The sequence below is a fragment of the Xenopus laevis genome, chromosome 1S, assembly GCF_017654675.1.
Source record: "Xenopus laevis strain J_2021 chromosome 1S, Xenopus_laevis_v10.1, whole genome shotgun sequence".
NCBI lineage: Eukaryota > Metazoa > Chordata > Amphibia > Anura > Pipidae > Xenopus > Xenopus laevis.
In genome coordinates, this window is record NC_054372.1 from 184,406,217 (window position 1) to 184,425,068 (window position 18,852).

General features: G+C 41.2%; 1 protein-coding gene across 1 annotated transcript in view; it reads left to right on the plus strand.

Moving 5' to 3' along the window:
* Window positions 1–2,309: 2,309 nt before the first annotated feature.
* Window positions 2,310–18,852, plus strand: part of LOC108707303 (PI-PLC X domain-containing protein 3) — a 61,790-nt gene continuing 45,247 nt past the window's right edge. The window contains exon 1 of the mRNA XM_018244507.2: window positions 2,310–2,804. Within this exon, the coding sequence (XP_018099996.1) occupies window positions 2,702–2,804 (103 nt within the window). The 5' untranslated portion in view covers window positions 2,310–2,701. The remainder of the gene's footprint in view (window positions 2,805–18,852) is intronic.

Genomic DNA, 18,852 nt, shown 5'->3' on the forward strand with positions numbered 1-18,852 from the left:
AAGGTGTCATTGGGCCCTCATGCTGCTAAACATTTGGTCTATTTCATGGCCATTCCCTATTTCTATGAGAACAAAGAGGCTAAATAGATGGAAAAATAGATTATAGTATGTAAAGAAAAGAGACTAGGAGAATAGAGTATGAGTGAGGAGAGGAAGAAAAATAGTACTGAGAGTGGGCCCCTGGTCTAAGATTAATTGGTGGGCCCCTGGTCAAAGGTTTTTGGGTGGGCCCCTGGTGTCCCAGTCCGACACTGAATCTACGGGTGTCATTTTTGAGGCGAAGTGCGGTGAAAAAATTTGCTTATCGCTACTGCTCATATATGTTGTTGTACATATGTTAGGGAGCTGCTATTTGTATGTGAGATGGGGGTTAGTGTGCCATGTAATGCTAGAAGTCATTATGGGTAACTGTGCCTAGTAGCTGCTGTGATGGTAATGGTGCTGTTCCTAGTAACTGGATAACAATGTGTTTTTCACAGTTTTTTCACAGATCTTTTCCCTATGAATCTTGTAGGGACTCTGTTTTATAGATTCTTTCTATCCATTTTTTTTCTATGAATTTACTGGACTTTATTCATGTGGACTTTTAACTATGGATTCCTACTTTGCCTTGTACACTATGTTGAATTCTAATTAGGCGCTACCGTCACACCCACTTAATTTGTTAATTGCTAACCTATTAAGGGCAGAGACACACGTGGAGATTCGGGGAGATTAGTTGCCTCTTCTTCGGGTGACTAATCTCCCCGGACTACCTCCCGTCGGCTAGAATGTAAATCGATGGCACTCGGAGCGCTTCATTTTCCGATGTCGCCCGTAGTTTCCTCGTGAGGCAACTTTGGAAAACAAAGCACTCCCGAGTGCCATCCAACCTGCGATTTACCTTCTAGCTGGCGGGAAGGCAGTTCGGGGAGATTAGTCACCTGAAAAAGAGGCAATTTGTTGCCGGATGACTAAATCTCTCCGAATCTCCACGTGTGTCTCTGCCCTTAATCCAGTGTTCACCTATAATCTGTATGCTTGACAAAGGGGTTTTGCCCTGAAATGTTGTATCACACAATAAATTTTGCAAGGGTTCACCCTGCTAGCATTATTCCCTGTGTGCCGGTGAATTTTTCCTTTTCATTCTGGGAGTCGCTGTATCATATGATGCCATGCCTCACTGTGGCATATACTTATAGGTGCATTTAATAAGACCGTGTCACAAATTACACCCAAGCATTTTAGAAATTGCAAACCTACCACAATGCCAACTGTACAAATCCCCCAGAAGACTTCAGACCTTGACATAATCTTTTTTTCCATGTGCCTGTGATACCCTAGTTCAGAAGTGATCATGACAAAAATGTTTAAAATATTATCCTCTGCAGATTGCCTTAAAGGACCAGTAACATCAAATTTTTTTTTTTTAAAAAAATCGTTATTATAGAATGAAAAAAAAACCACAAAGATAAATTAAACTTTTAAATTAAGTCTTTATTAAGAAATAACCAGGGGCAATCTTGCCTATTTTGCCGCCCGAGGTGGCCTACGGTTTGCTGTCCCCACGGCACTCACCTTTTTATCGGGTCAGGGGGGTCCACGTCGCTAGAGCAGAGAGAGCATATGCGCCCTCTACACTAGATGAGCTGAATTTCTGGATTGAAAACCGGAAATTCATCTCTTAAAGTTACCAGGAGCAGTATTTTTGCCGCCCCTGGCCACCAGGGGGGCACTGCCGGCTGAGGCGAGTGTCTCAACTCGCCTCATTGGTGGAGCACCCCAGTAAATAACCTACTGCAACTCCTCTTGTGCTCCTCTTCAGAAAAGGTGATCCGGTGATCCATCGCGCAGCACTCGAATTTCTCCTCCCTGCCTTCCTTGTAGGAGATAGCCAGGAAGCGCCGCACGATGGATCGTCACGTGTTGCCTTTTCTGAAAAGGAGCAGAAGCAGAGTTTCAGTAAGTTATTTCTTATATAGACTTTAAAAGTTAAATTTGTCTTTGTTTTTCTTTTCCCGTTGTATACTAACAAATTTTTTTTTTTTAAATTGATGTTACTGATGCTTTAAATTACAGGATCCAACATCTGGAAACCCTTATCCAGGGGGACATCTCCCACACTCACCATTCAAATGACACAATTCAGATTTTTTTCCTTTGTCTCTGTATTATTAAAACACAATTTAGTACTTCATCCCAACTAAGATTATTAGAGGCAAAACAATCCTGTTGGGTTTATTTAACTATTTTTTCTTAGAGGTATGGAGATCCAAATTATGGGAAGATCCCTTCTTTGGAAAACCCCACTTCCAAAGCATTCTGGATAACAGGTCCCATACCTTTATCACTGCCTTCAACATGCTAAATATTAATTGTAATAATGAACAAATGAAAAAGGCGCAGTACTTTGGGAGAGGAACTCCAGTTGGCCCCATACAAGTCTCCTTTTTGCCATGATCCAGCCAAATTCAGACAGGACTAAGCAGAAGTCTGTACTCGGTGCAAAGTCCATCTCAATACGATTTCCAGCGTTGGCTGGTCCTGTATCAATCCGCATCCAGTGCGCTGCCTATTGCGCAGCCCATTGATACTCAGCAAATGAAGGATGTGGATGCGCAATGGTGTGGGAGTGGCGCAGAGCTGGGCGCGCTCTCACTAGACTGGAGACGCCACTGACTCGGGAGCAGAAGCACAAGACAGGAGTCGGAACAAGCCAAGGATGGCTTCATCTCAAGGCAGGAGCGATGTGCAGTTCGCAGACTGGATGGCAAGTTTGCCCGAAAGGATCCACAGGGTCCCTCTCACCAGCTTGGCTATTCCAGGTAGGACTGCGCCCTATGTCATTCGCTCTGCGTTACTTACTATTAGTCTTGCGCTGAGAATGTGTTAATGACATGTCTGTATGAGTGATATTCTCGTGGAAGTGCTTGATATAAATATGACTTGTCATCTCTAGCACTGATAATACAGAATAGGCTTGGTAATAGCACCTTGCTGCTTCTATCATGTACAGGGCCCCCTAAAGGTCTCTCTCTCCTTGGGTGGCATTGTTCCTCTGAAGGTGACTATAGATGTTACAATTATGATCTTTCCTGGAAAAGATCTTACCAGGAAAGATTGTTCGTTTCAATGCACACGTGTAGAGCTGAATCGTCAGATATACAGATAGAAACAATAGAATTTTACCTGTATCGGACAATTCAGCACTAACAGTGGCCGATGTTCGGGTGCCTTCAAAGTAGGGATGCCCTGAATCCAATATTTTGGATTCGGCTGAACCTCTGAATCCATTCGTGAAAGATTCTCAGCCGAATATCCAAACTGAATCCTAATTTTCATATGTAAATTAGAGGTGGGAATGGAAAAATGTTTTTTACTTCCTTGTTTTGTGACAAAAAGTCATGCGATTTCCCTTCCCGCCCCTAATTTGCATATGCAAATTCTGATTTGGTTCGGCCGGGCAGAAGGATTCGGCCGAATCTGAATCCTGCTGAAAAAGGCCAAATCCTGGCCAAATCTCAAACCGAATACTGGATTCGGTGCATCCCTACTTCAAAGGCACCTGATCAATGAGCCGACTGATATCCAATTCTTCTGCTGATATCAGTCGGCTGGTCTCCAAGCATACACGCACCGAATATCGTTAATTTTCTTACGATATTACCAGTGCGTCTATGGCCACCTTAAGAGACTGTTGCTGCTCTTCCCTAAAACCTGCTGATGCCCCACTGCACCTCTTGGCTTCTGCTGATCATATTGAGAGAGGAGGCTCAGTATAATCCATTCTGCGCTCATATAGTGACATTGATTTCTATTAGCCTCCCTTTCCCAAATCTCAACGCTGATCTCTCTCGCTTCTTAGCTTTGGCTCATCACAGTCAGAGAAGTAGCTTAATCTTTATCTTATTTTGCATAACCACAAATGTTATTGTTGATGCTCCCTGGCAAACACCAGGACCAGAACAGATTAGTATAACCATGTGCTGCTGGGTTACATTAGATACGGCATAAGAGAGAGATATGGGTATTCCATGCTGTGCCCATGTGCTACCTGGTTACTTTTTGTTACACGTGACGTTTGCTGCTATTGCTCCTTTTCCCTAGTTGTCCCAATTGATTGTGGTTGAATTATTTGATAACCAGACAGGGAGGTGAATAGAAGCCGTGCAGCATGTGGTTCATTCAGGTGCCAGCAGCTGCCATAGTTCCTCAGATTTTGCTGCTCTTCCCCTGCAACGCATTGGCAATGGATGGATCATACTGATATTCTGGTGCCTCATTGTGCTCCTGTGATACTGGCCAACGGGCAGGAGATGTGGCACAATATGAAGGTGATGCTGTAGGAATGACCTCTACAGTAGGGCAATGACCATCCCCACCTTCAGGAGGCTACAGAGATCAGTCCTATCACTGCCTTCACATCCCCTTACATTTCTCTGGCATCGGATGAATTTCCTGTAATGATTTTTTCCAGCGACACGTTGGCATTGTTCCCAAGTCATTATTATTCCTCTCCAGTCTCTGAAAGAGAAGTTTCGTATGTCTGGGCTCATGTTAGAGCTAAGCAGGAGGTTGGTGTAATAAACTGGGCGGCAGGTAACACAACAGCCTGGCATTAAACTGCTCTCGCTGACCCCTCGCTGGATTGTCTCCTTAAATTAAATCCAGAATACACAGTGCATAAACCTTCATTTGCTGGAAGCCGCTTGTCAGCTGCTAAACGAATTTAATGGGAATCTGTTTGCCCGAAGCCGAATTGTACTTTCTAAGCTGCCTGCAACCTTTCTGATGGGCTGCACAGTAGCCATTAACTCCTAAGTGCCAGGCTGCACAGTAGCCATTAACTCCTAAGTGCCAGGCTGCACAATAGCCATTAACTCCTAAGTGCCAGGCTGCACAGTAGCCATTAACTCCTAAGTGCCAGGCTGCACAGTAGCCATTAACTCCTAAGTGCCAGGCTGCACAGTAGACATTAACTCCTAAGTGCCAGGCTGCAAAATAGCCATTAACTCCTAAGTGCCAGGCTGCACAATAGCTATTAACTCCTAAGTGCCAGGCTGCACAATAGCTATTAACTCCTAAGTGCCAGGCTGCACAGTAGCCATTAACTTCTAAGTGCCAGGCTGCACAGTAGACATTAACTCCTAAGTGCCAGGCTGCAAAATAGCCATTAACTCCTAAGTGCCAGGCTGCACAATAGCTATTAACTCCTAAGTGCCAGGCTGCACAATAGCTATTAACTCCTAAGTGCCAGGCTGCACAGTAGCCATTAACTTCTAAGTGCCAGGCTGCACAGTAGCCATTAACTCCTAAGTGCCAGGCTGCACAATAGCTATTAACTCCTAAGTGCCAGGCTGCACAATAGCTATTAACTCCTAAGTGCCAGGCTGCACAGTAGCCATTAACTTCTAAGTGCCAGGCTGCACAGTAGCCATTAACTCCTAAGTGCCAGGCTGCACAGTAGCCATTAACTCCTAAGTGCCAGGCTGCACAGTAGCCATTAACTCCTAAGTGCCAGGCTGCACAGTAGACATTAACTCCTAAGTGCCAGGCTGCACAGTAGCCATTAACGTCTAAGTGCCAGGCTGCACAATAGCCATTAACTCCTAAGTGCCAGGCTGCACAATAGCTATTAACTCCTAAGTGCCAGGCTGCACAGTAGCCATTAACTTCTAAGTGCCAGGCTGCAAAATAGCCATCAACTCCTAAGTGCCAATGATCTCGGCATCTGTGCAACTGCTGCTTGCCTTATCGGGGAAAAGGTGCTTGTGGGGGAAGAAAAGGATTTGTTGTAATAATGCACATCTTTCCTTGGAGATCTTTGAACCATGATAAACTAAAGAGGATCTTAGAAAGGGGCAGAGAGCTAGGGGATATTAAAGGAACGGTTCACCTTGGTTGCAAAACAATAATTTGCAGTATATGTTTTCCCCATTGTGGTATTTGAAATAAGTTTTTAGTCTGTAGCTCTCCAGTTTTTATATTAAACTGTTGTCTTCTTGTTAGGATTACCTTAGGGACTAAAAGGTGATATGAATAGCAGAGATAAATAGGAGAGGGATTTAGAATAAGGGCACACGGGCAGATTTGGGGAGATTGGTCGCCCCAGTGACAAATCTCCTCTTCTTCAGGGCGACAATCTCTCTGGATCTTCCCATGCCTTCCCAATGGTCAGAATGAAAAAGTGCCAGCTGGATGGCACTCGAGCCACTTCTTTTTCCAAAGTTGCCTCACGGGGAAACTTTGGGCGACTTCGAAAAACGAATCAATCCAAGTGAAATCCCGCCGGCAATTTACATTTTAGCAGGCAGTTTGGGGAGATTAGTCGCCCCGAAGAAGAGGAGATTAGTCGCCAGGGCGACTCCCTGTGTGCCTTCACCCTTACTGCAGATAAATCCAATATAAGACATTAGACAGCAGTGAACATAAATAACTGCTACTGGGGGCAAATGATATGGATAACATCCAGAAATTACTTTTCAAGTCAAGTGTTTATTTGTAAATCTGTTTTGGGGGATGGATCAGAAAATGATTTGTTTCTTGTTTGTCACTTTAGCAAAACACAAATGAGAGTAGCTACAGTACACTATGGCTGGTTATCCAGTAAATAATAGTTTTCTTGTACTTTCAGAGGGGCTGCTGTGGGGAGGTACTTTATGTACATATATAAGGACCTGTAAGTAAATGAGACTTACTTTCCTGAAATTTGGGAGAACTTGCAAATAGGGCCCATTGCCACTTTATTTCTCTAGGATAAAGTGAAGATGGAAAACCTCATTAAACCCAAGATTAGGATAGGGGGCTACTCCTTATAGGCTTTGCACACACATTCTCTTTATCCTAGAGAGGAAAGCACCAAGAAGAGCCACAGTCAGTGCTACAACATAGAGAAGCCATGTGAAATAATCAGTTATATTGTGTAACGCTATGTCAATTTAGAAAAATACATTTATTCTTCATCTGAAAAAACCTGAAAAAAGTATTTGGGACAGACGCTCAGGGTCAGAAATATAATCTTACAAAACACAGTCTGTTTATTCGCCCTTTATCCAAATGCCTCGTTTACATTGATTACACTGTTGCCTTGAGGGTGACTGCAAGTCTAGAAAAAACTTTTAGCTACAAAAAAATATATGTAATAGAAAATAACCCTGTGATATAAAAGCTTGTAGTGACTATTTAAACACGTGATTCCTTCATACAAAGTGTGTTATTTTCTGTGAAGCTTACCTGGCATTCCATTGTAAACTACTCAAAAAATTCCAGCTTTTTTTACTATAGAATCTGAATTTTTAGTGGAGAAAAAACCTAAATTTTTTCAGGGGATTCAGTAAACTCCAATGATGCATAAAGTCCAAATCCGAAAATCCACCATCTCAGACCTGCCGAGGTTGTAAACAAGTCAGTGGGAGAGGTCCCTATCCTATTTGGAAGTTTCTGTGGTCTGGGCTGGAATCAGCCCAAAAATGTTACTATTTCGAACTTTTCTGGCAAAAATCCCAAAATTTGTGTTTTTCTGGAAAAATCCCGAAAAAATTCGGGAAAAAAACTCATACAATACTATTTTTCGTATGATTTTTATGGGTGTGTCCCTGATCCAATTAATTCGTGCTTTTTTTCATAATAAATAAGTTCAGATCGTGGATTCTAGTTTGGCCTGACTTTTTTATTTAAAAAAATCTGAAAAAACCTGATTTTGAAAAATAACCCGCCTAGTGTAATGGGACAAACAGTGCACTGAGAAAGTAACATTCACCAACCAATCAGGAGGTATCATATAATTGTCTGTTCATGAAAGCAAACATTTGATTGGTTACTGTGAGTTATTATATCTAACTTTGCACATAGTAGACAGTACATGCATGGGACCTGTTATCCAGAATCCTCTGGGCTTTCCGAGTCTTTACGTAATTTTGATCTTCATACCATAAATTTATTAGAAAATCATGTAAACATTAAATAAACCCAATAGGCCGTTTCAACTTCCATTAAGGTTTCTATCTTCGCTTAGATCAAGTACGATGTACTGTTTTATTATTACAGAGTTATTGGATTGGATTATAGATAGATTATAATATCGATTTTATAATTATAAAATAGAGTCTGTGGGAGACGGCCTTTCCATAATTCAGAGCATTCTGGATAACGGTTTTCCTGATAACAGATCTCATACCTGTATCACCTCCTATGTTCGACCTATAACACCCGAATTATTTCTATAGTATCTGACCAAATCTGGTTGATATTTAGTCACACTCTTTTATGTACCAACCTTGCCCCTTATGCTTAGGCTATGATTTACACCTTTGCCGTGGGAATAAATGTGAGCCTTAAAGACAAATTGTGATCTGCTAACAGATCCAGCAAAGGCTGTTTAGGAGAAATACCCTATAGTAGTTGTCTAATTATTGCAGTTTGCAATTAAAGCCACACATCACACAATCCTTGTTTTAGACAATTCTGTTACCAGAATTTCAGCTGGGTTCACAGTGAGTTCTGTACTGAATGGGGTTGAGAGACAGAAGTGCAAGAACTTAACTGGCCTGACCTCAACCCTACTGAACTCCATAGAATGACCTGAACGACCAGCACGAGACAGGCCTGGTTGGCCAACTTCAGCGGCCAACGTCTTATGTTTATATGAGAGCATCTAGTAGAGGTTTAAAGAAAGTTTTAGCAGAACAGAAAAGTCCAACTGAAAATAAAAACCTTGTGTTTTGTAATTAGATGTTGGGCAGGCAGGTGTCTGCACATTTTTTAGTTCATATGTTGAACGTGGGATGAAGGGTTTTAATTAGTTTTAGTTTCTTCTTCCCTTTGTCTTCATTATTGGCTCTTCACTTCCTGATCCTTTTGTCTTTCCTATGGAGAGGTGCATGAGCCAAACGGAGTGTAGGGAGTATTTATTTGTGTGTTTTGATTGGTTAGTATTGGAGGTGTGTATGGTTGGGTGGCGGGTGTGTGATGATTGGATACATAGGGGCAAATTTACGAAAGGGGCGTAGTGACTAACGCGGGCAAAAATTTCGCCAGCGTGACGTCATTTCGGTACTTCGCCAATTTACTAACGGTCGCTGACGTAACTTCGCTAGCGAAGGAGATAGTCTCTAGCGGTACTTCGCCCCCTAACGCCAGGCAAAGCGGTGCTCTGGCGAATGGACGCAACTACGCAAATTCACTATGATGCAGATTTTACTTAATGTTACCTCTTGCGCCAGACTTGCCTTCACCACCTCAGACCAGTGCAATAGAGTAGATTGGACTTCCTAAAAAATAGTTGAATATTTTTCTTAGTCCCAAAAAACGCTGGCGTCTTTTCCGTTTTCAGGGTGATAGGCTGAAAAAGAGTGTAATTTTTTTTGGGGGTAACCGGCTTCCCCCCTACATTTCCTAACATATGGCACATAAACGATACACTGGGCTCATATGTAGGGCAATATAACAACTTTATTTTATTTTATTAAGGTTTCCCGGGCTTGTGTAGTGTAATGTATTTGCTGCAACATATAAGTCCATTCAACTTTAACTTCCCCCCATATGCAAATTAGCCCAAGTTAGTGCAACTTTGCTTTGCTTGGCGCAGTAAAGCTAGCGCAACTTCGCCATCGTTCGGCACCCTGGATGCAACTCCAGATTTTAGTGAATTAGCGTTGTCCTATCGAATCTACACCTGGCGAAGTGTTGCGTTATGAGCGAAGCCGTCGCTGGCAAATTTTTGGAGGTTAGTGAATTTGCCCCATAGACTTGTTTGGGAAATAGAGACCTGCCCATGGCAAATCTCTGCCCAGGACTGGCAGTGTTCTATTATAACTAGACGTGACTGTAGGGAAGGGTGCTGTTATTCCTGTATTCCGTCCCAGTGTAATGGAATTAAGCTGCATTTTCCATAGCGCTATAATAACATTCGCACTGGCAGCTGCAAAGGTAGAAATTGATTTAAGTAACTGAAGCCCCTATGTTGGAAATGTCTGGACAGCTCTGCTTTAAGGGAATAATGTAGGATCCAGAAAGATTTCATGCTATACTTTCACATAGTGTTCTAGTCAGTCTAGCCACAATCATTTTTCTGTATTTAAAGTGATACTAACACGTTTCTATAAAAATCATAGGAGTGTGTTTGTATCGAGGAGATGCTGTACGCTGAATATTTTACTCTAAAAGCCTCCCGCAAAGCCCACCCAGCCCAGCAAACTTTCTTTTGGCCGACCCTCCGACACTGCTAAAGGATTTTCTGCATTTTGACGCTGGGCTGGGGGCGGATCGATCCTTTCATAGGCTAATTACACAGGACTGCAGCCTATGGTAAGAATTTTTTGGGAAAATTTAATGATAAAGTGTGGATTTGGTCGGAGCGAGATAAATTCGGATTTTGATTAAAAAAACAAAAACCTTTCAGTTTCACTAATGTATTACTGTCATCATACACTTCCCATTTACTATGCAATCCACTTTCATTAAATTATATCATATGTTAGATTACTTAGTTGTCATTTACATTGTGTACTGTGTAAAAATGTTGTTCTGTCTCAAAGTGCTTCCTTAAGATGTTATTATTTAAAATAATGGGAACAAACGGGAGTGCGTCTGTTTGTTGTGCAAGAAACAAAGCTTTTCCACTTAATGAATGGAAGGAAAAGAGAAGGCGGCAACAACACAGACTGAAACATAATTGAATATATTCTCGATTAATTTATGGAGCCAACTTTGTAATCAGGGAAAGATAAAAGTTGTTTATAAAATATATGCTAATGAGCTTGATGCCCTGAAATTGTGGATAACAGCTGGAAGATGCAGATGCCGTGTGGTCTCATTTATATATTTTATTTCGCATGACGGTGGTTAATAAAGCGTAAATCAGTGGGGCTTATTTACACCGTGTGAATTTATGGCATGGACACTATCACACCTGTCTCTGTTGAGGCCACACTTATTTATTGCACAGTGAGACACAAAATTTGAATTATGCGTGCCCTTTGCAGTATTTGCACAGATCTACTGACAGTATGCACCCATCAAAGTCAAGATGAATAAAATGGAAAGGAAAATAGTATTAAAGTGCTGTTCTTCCATGGATCCATAACTTCACAGGGTCCCATTGGAGCAATTCAGTAAGTGCCGCAAGATGGCTGTTGATACACAAGGAGCCCTGCTGCTTCTCGTGCATGCTGTCGTGAAAATTCGTCGGCAGAAATTTGGTGGCGTCAAAAAATGATGGACGCGCGTTGAAAAAATCGCTCGCGTCAAAAACATTGCACGTCAACATTCAGACCCCCATTGACTTTAATACCAGCGTCAAAGCATCAGAATTGACGTGGGCGGCAAAATTTGTTTGTTTTGTGAATTTCGCAGGAAATTTGCAGATTTTGCAGCGAAGCAAACAGGACAAATTCGCCCATCAGTAATTGTTGCAGAAATTCAGTTACTGGAGAACAACTGAGGTAAAAGACAAAGCTTATTTGACACAAGGTCTGTGGATTCCGAACTCACAAAAAGTCAGAACCCCAAACAAAGGAATCACATGGTTTTATACAATTGTACATGAGAATGTATGACATGTATGGGGGTGAAGAGCAGTTACAGGTAGGAGAGCATAGAGATATCTTAAGCTGGCCATAGACGCAAAGATCCGATCGTACAAATCATCGTACGATCGGACTTTCCCATCTCCCGACCCGCCACTAACCATTCCGATCAAATAAAGTAGTAAAAGAACAGATCAGACGATGTTCTGCCCCTGACAGCAATCGTACGATATCTATGTCCAACCAAAGCTAGTGACAGTCTCCCTCTGAAAATCGTGCGATCGGCAATACACGCAGAGATATTATCGACAGCCGACAGAAATCTTTTAACCTGTCTGATCGACCAAACGACCGATCTCCGCCAGACAAAAAATTACGGGACTCTCCACACACGGTCTGAAAATTGTATGAATCCTTGATTTGTACGATCAGATCTTTGCGTCTTTGGCCAGCTTTAGAGACAAAGTGGGTGTGCCTCCAAGCCAGGGTATTAGTGACCAAGGCTAGCTTGAGAACAGAATCCATCAGTCAGGGGGCTCCCAGGAGAAACTGTATTCACAGATATTTATTCACTCTCTACATCAGGGGTGCCCAAAAGGTAGATCAGGACCTAGCAATAGACCTTTAGCTGAAGATCAGTAGATCCCAAGACAATGTCAACAAACTGCTGTCCTATTTTATGGTTTCAATTCAGGTATTTATTATGTTAAAGGAGAAACAAACCCTTAATAAAAAAATCCCTAACCTACAAAAAAAAACCCTCCCCCCCAGCCTAGCTGCCCCCCCTGGCGAATCAGCGCAATCAGCAATTTTCTGTTTCGCGACAGCTGTGCATGCGCCGAAACTCACAAAAATTGCAGAATCGATGGTCTCATCCTGAAGTTTACCAAAGAGAAGAAGATGGCTGCTGTGAACTCCGCTGGACAGAATCTGCACGGAGGGGTAAGTAAAGAGTTAGGGGCAGTTAGGCTGGGGGGGAGGGGGGTCTATGTAGGGTAGGGTTTGTTTCTCCTTTAAGGTTACATAAGAAATAGTTGTTTGTTAAATATATATTTCTTATAAATCAATATATATAAGTAATATTTTCTATGGAACTGTGCTAACATTGATTTTATGGATGTAGATCAAAATGGGACAACATCACTAAAAGAAGACCTCACATAGATAAAGTATGGGCACATCACTGCTCTACATTAACTGACTTTCTACACTAGAAAAAGAGTCTGAGCAGTCATGACTCAGCCTACTATATCTCATTACAGTCATTATTTAGAAAATTAACCTTTATCAATAACATTTAGAAAGGTAGCACATCAGAAACTATTGGAGAGGACTGTTACCTTCGGCTCTAGTAACTGGGTTCAGGAGGCAGCCCTGGTGGGAGTGGAACTGTCGATCCAACGCTGAAGGTCTATGCTAAAGACACATGTGGCCAGATAGGTGAAGAACTGCCTGCTGTTTTTGATCATACCTATGCCCTGCTGGGTTTCTGTGTATACTTAGAATTGTAAAGAAGTATGAGATGATAAACAAAATCACACTTTTATCAATTTTGGGCCATTCTTATCCTTTAAATGTTAACTAGTGTTAACCCCACAATCCTTAGCATAATGGTTTTGCTGTGAAGTTTCACATGCTTTGGCTCCTCTTTCTTTTCAGAAATCCTATCTCATATAAAGACTAAAGGTGGCCATACAAGATAAGATCCGCTCGTTTGGCGAGGTCGACAAATGAGTGGATCTTTGCCCCATATGCCCACCAATGGCAGGGTGATATCGGGCTAATCCGAACGTTTGGTTACAATGAAGAGACTGGGCGCAGATAGGTCGTAGGACCACATCAACTAGAGGATGTGGTCCTCAATCGCCAGAAAAATCAAACCTCCTGGATGGATATCTTGGCAAGATATTGATCGGGGTGACCCATTGGAAGCCCCCATATACTACCAGTTTAGCTGCCAGTGTATGGGGGCATCCAACGGGTCTCACCTTTAGAAGGAACATTTTTTTTTACAACATCCCAATGCTTTAACCCAGGCAACACTCCTATAAATTGTGTAGGTGTTTCAAAATGATGTAGAATTTAATGCTGTTTGATGTATTCACTCATAATTGCAACTGTTTCTGCAAAGCAGCCATGTCACTGTTAACATACCTCAATACATTATGGATTGGAATGTTATATGGGAGGACAAACTACACCTCTTATATATGTAAGAGATCATAATAGTCTTCTTTGTAGCCATAATGTGTACTGAGTTATATCTTAGCTATTCCAATAAATGATATTAGTTGTTATATATGCAAGGGATGTGAAGGAGTAAAGCAGCCATACTGAAGGTAATGTAACCGTTACCATGTGGGAGGGAAGTGTTCCCAATTGGGCCGGTAGTAGTGTATAAGGGAAGGGAACACATGCTTCTCTCCCTTGGACTCCACTCCTTGGAGGTGGTGGATTCTGTTGGAGAGCCTGAGGAAAGAGCCTTTAGTAAGGAGAAGTTAGTTATGTGTGATACCTAAGTGAAGGTATGATGGACCCCATGAATGAATTCACATTGAATGAATTCATGAGCACATAGTAGGAGTTGTGAACCAGTAAGAGACTTGTGCTCCACTGAGGAGATTGAAGTGTGCAGCATTCACCTAGACACCACTTATCACACTGTAGGAACTCAAGAGAGTAGAACTGTGGGGTAGAGTATGAAATCCACTCTGTGAGAATCTGGGTACCTTTGTGTTGGGAGTAAATCTCATTGTGTCTGATACAATCATTCTTCCATAAACATTCTGGGTGCAATAAATCTTCTGTTCAAGTTGAAAAACCACTGGCTCCAAAGTTTCATTGTAAAAGTGTCTGTGTTGAGAGATCCTGGAGATCCTTGATCTCGTTCAGGGGTCCATCTGAGGTGCCATTTGAAACTTCTTAGATTATTATTATGTCCTGTAACTTTAAGTTTCGTTTTCGGTTAGAAGTTATGGGTCTGACTTGGTCAGTGTATGCAGTTAATTAGAAGGAGAAGATAGAAAGTACCCCCTATATTTCTAGATAAATAATTATAAAACCCTAAGGTTGCAATTAACTTGTGAAATTAAGTCATTAACTTATAACCCTTCAAATCAATTTTAAATTAATTGTTCTATAACAACCACCAAATCAATACACACAAAATAAATTGCTTCTATTCAAACAAAATACAATATCCAACCACAATTTGTAATACCCTTAACAAAAACCCTTGGCCCTCTGCTGGAAACGTACCTTTTCTCTGTCTTCCGCCCATCGCGCGATGTGGCTCCACCCCCTTTTGCGTCACTGCCCGCGGTTCTGCCCTTTTTGGGTCACGGCCAGTCCCCTTTACGCCGCTGCCTGCCCCTTTTGTTCCCGCCCTCATCAGTGGCCGGTAATAAAATTCTGAAAAGGTGACAACCTTAGGCCCTGCTTATTGGAGCTTACAAGATTATATGGTATGGGACCTGTTATCCAGAATGCTTGGATAATGGATCTTTCCGTAATTTAGATCTTCATACCTTAAGTCTACTAGAAAATCATGTAAACATTAAATAAACCCAATAGGCTGGTTTTGCTTCCAATAAGGATTAATTATATCTTAGTTGTGATCAAATACAAGCTACTGTTTTATTATTACAGAGAAAAAGGAAATTTTTAAAAATTTGGATTATTTGATTATAACGGAGTCTATGGGAGACGGCCTTTCCCTAATTCGGAGCTTTCTGGATAACGGGTTTCCCATACCTGTACACAAATTTTTAAATTTTCTGAAATTCAAATACGTGGAGGTCAGTGGCCATGGTCAGTGGCCATGGTGGGCCAGAACCAACCCAGCAGCTCAGTCTTTCTTCTCTAATGTGAGGGATAGTTAAGAGAGAGATGAATGGACATCAGTTCACCGGAGACTGAAATTTGCTGCCCTGAAATCAATAGTGGAAAATTAAAACATAGTGGGAGCTAAATTGAATTGTTTTTAATATGTTCTTAACACTTAATTATATTTAAACTTTACTGTTGGTTTACTAAACGCTCCCCGTAGGCATCTGTGATGGACGGCCGATTGTAATATTGGTAATACCCTGGGTGACTGAGCAGCCACTACCAGCGGCATTATTTGCTGACAGCGTCTATTGATTTTTTTAGGAACCGTCTGTAATTTGTGCCTTATTTGCAGACGTATATGGTAGAGCTGACAAAAGATTTCTTCTTTAGCTGCAGAACAAGACATTGGAAATTCAGCTCGTGTTTCCAGTTTCTGTGCCAGGGTTAAGAGCAAAGCAATCTCGGCTCATTCCATTAGCATTTTTTCTTTTGACTACTTTCCCTAAGATTATTAAGATTATAATGTCACCAGATAAACATATTTCTTCATGAGTCCTTGTTGTTCTTTCCCTTTCTTTTCTGCTTTCTATGGACATCTTTTAACATGGGAACTGTTATACACACACTATACCAAATATAACATAATGCAAGAGAGTTTTTAGAATTTATTTTACTGAACCATGTTTACATGCAACGGATGGAGCAGGAATTTCACAACAGGCACAGTGAACCCATCAGTTGCTGTGCAGGTGGGTCTCCTGGGTATCCAGACTAATGTAGAATTGTAATGCATAAGGTTGGCCAGAATTATTCATTAGGTGCTAGATAAAATTGCTGTGGTCCTAGTACTTTTTAGTTGTAAAATTACACCTACAGGGCTGGCGATTATAATGCACCAAGTGGTGAAAGAACATCCCTTCCTATTAAGGCTTTATTGAATTTCCATTAGTAGTTAATCTGCTATTTGGTCTCGTTAATGGCCAGTAGGGCAGACCTGTATTCCAATTTAATTTGTCCATTTCTTTAGGCAAAGAAACATCCTGTATTTATGTAGATCTGCTGAATGAGAAAAGGGCCTTGTCTTGACTTGTGCAAGTGCTTTTTTTTGTTTTTGTGTATTATTCAGCAGGGCCATCTTGGATATACAGCAGTGTGACCCTATAAGTTATACTTTTGTCTGGGAATGCTAAATGTGCAGCATGGGGTGGCCAAAAAGTAGCCTCTGATCTATTGGTAAATCTTAAGCGGATAAACAGTAGATCACAGTCCACCATTGTACTCAAAGATTATTTTCACATTTAGAAAGAAATCGCCAGCGATCAGTCTAACCCACGCTAACCCAATGTGGCATTGACCAGCTGTTAGAAGCATCTTTGTGCCATCGCTTGGTCTAACCCACAATCTGGAGTTGACCAGCTGTTATAAATGATAAAAAGCCAATATTTGTACACAAAGAGAGAGAAAAATTGCCAGCGCATGGTTTGCCTTTAAAAATAATTATTACAAAAATTAGGTGTTAGTACCACACTTTGGCCAAAATATATAAGCTCACGCGCCACGTCAAGGCCCCTCACACAATCCATTAACATTCTAATTGTCAGATTTCCTTGGGGGGCGAAAATTCGCCATCGACCCCTTCGCAGCCATCGATACACTTCACCAGGCGAAAATTCGCTCAGATAACGCTAATTCACTGGAATGTGGAGTTTGGTTGTGGGTGCCGAACGATGGCAACGTTTCGGTAGCAATTGAAAGCGAAGATGCGCTAGTGTTCATTTCTGCCTTGCGCAAATTCACTAGAGGCCTTGCGCTCAGGCTAATTTGCATACGATGGGAAATGGTAAATTTGAATGGACGTATATGTTGCAGCAAATACATTACATTACACAAGTCCAGGGAACCTTAATAGAGTTGTTATAATGCCCTACACATGAGGCCACTGTATAATTAATGTTCCATATGTTAGAAAATTAGAAAAATAATGGGGGAAACCCTTTGGGTTAAAACCCAAAAAAATTTAAGGACTTTTGCAGGCTATTACTCTGAAAAAAAGGAAAAGACACCAGCGTTTTTTGGACTTAGAAGCTTTTTCCACTAAAAAATATGATGTAAGTAACAGAAGATTGAGGAAGATCTATGCACTCCAGTGCACTTCGCCTGGTCTGAGCTGGTGAAGGCAAATCGGGTGAAAGAGGTAATGTTCAGTAAAATCCACATTTCATTAAATTTGCGCAGTAATGTCCATTCGCCAGAGCGAATTCTTGGTCGAATGACCGCTACCACCGATCTCTTTCGCTAGCGAAGTTACGCCTGGGCGCGTTAGTAAATTGGCAATGTCCCTGCAAATTGCAAATTGCCGCTAGCGTTAGCCACTTCGCCCTCGAGTAAATCTGCCCCATAGCATGAAGTGCCTATAAAATCAGGCCCCCAGCAAACAGTGTGCTTGAGTAGTAAGATTACTTTAAAACTGTTTCTTTAAGAAGGCGGTGTTGTTTTTGCAGATACTTTGTACAACATTATCTGTTGTCTTAAAATTCAATATAGTTACATTTTACAAGACAGGAGGCTAAGGGAAATTAACTGATTCAATACCTTTAGTTAACGAAGGCCCCAAATATATAAACTCTAATCATCCCTGTGTTTAGCCCATTTCTTTGTTGCTTTTTATGTCTCACTTTACAAAATGCTTGCTGTTTATATTTACAGTAGAACCCCAATTTTATTTCCTTGGATTTTACATTTTTGGGGAACTGACAATGCTTTGTCTCATTGCCCATTTGGCCAAGCTGCATTTTTTTTCTTTCCCGGATTTAACGGTTTTCTGGAAATTTGACATGGGAAATTAAAAATCAGGGTTGTACTTTAATGCATTGATTTATTGTCGTGCTATATAGACCTGCTCATGGAGCACCAGAATTTAGGCCACCGCTCATTAGTCCAAATAGTAACCCAACTTCCTAAAGTGTTTCCATGGTCATCTGGGGCTTTATCTTCTGCTGCAGCTCCAAAAATAGTTATTTAGGCAGAATATTAGGTCTTAATTGGGGTGACACTTCTGCATTAGATAGAGAGCTGTAAGCATTACTTTTTTCCAGGCTAGCTTTTGACCTATTATTGAAGAGAATAGAACAACACAATGTCTTTTTCCATAGCGTAACCTTAAAGGAGTTGTTTACCTTTGAGTTAAGTTTTAATATGATGTAGACATTTTGTATTTTGAGACAATTTGCAATTGGTTTTCATTTTTTATTATTTGTGGTTTTTCAGTTATTTATCTTTTCATTCAGCAGTTCTCCAATTTTGTCAAACTGGTTGCTAGGGTCCAAATTACCCTAGCAACCATGCATTGATTCGAATAAGAGACCGGAATATGAATAGGTTAGGCCTGAATGGAAGTATTAGTAATATAAAATATAAAGTAGCACTAAAAATACATGTGTAGTCTTACAGAGCATTTGTTTTTAGATAGGGACAGTGACCCCCATTTGAAAACGGCAAATAATTAAAAAAAATTATA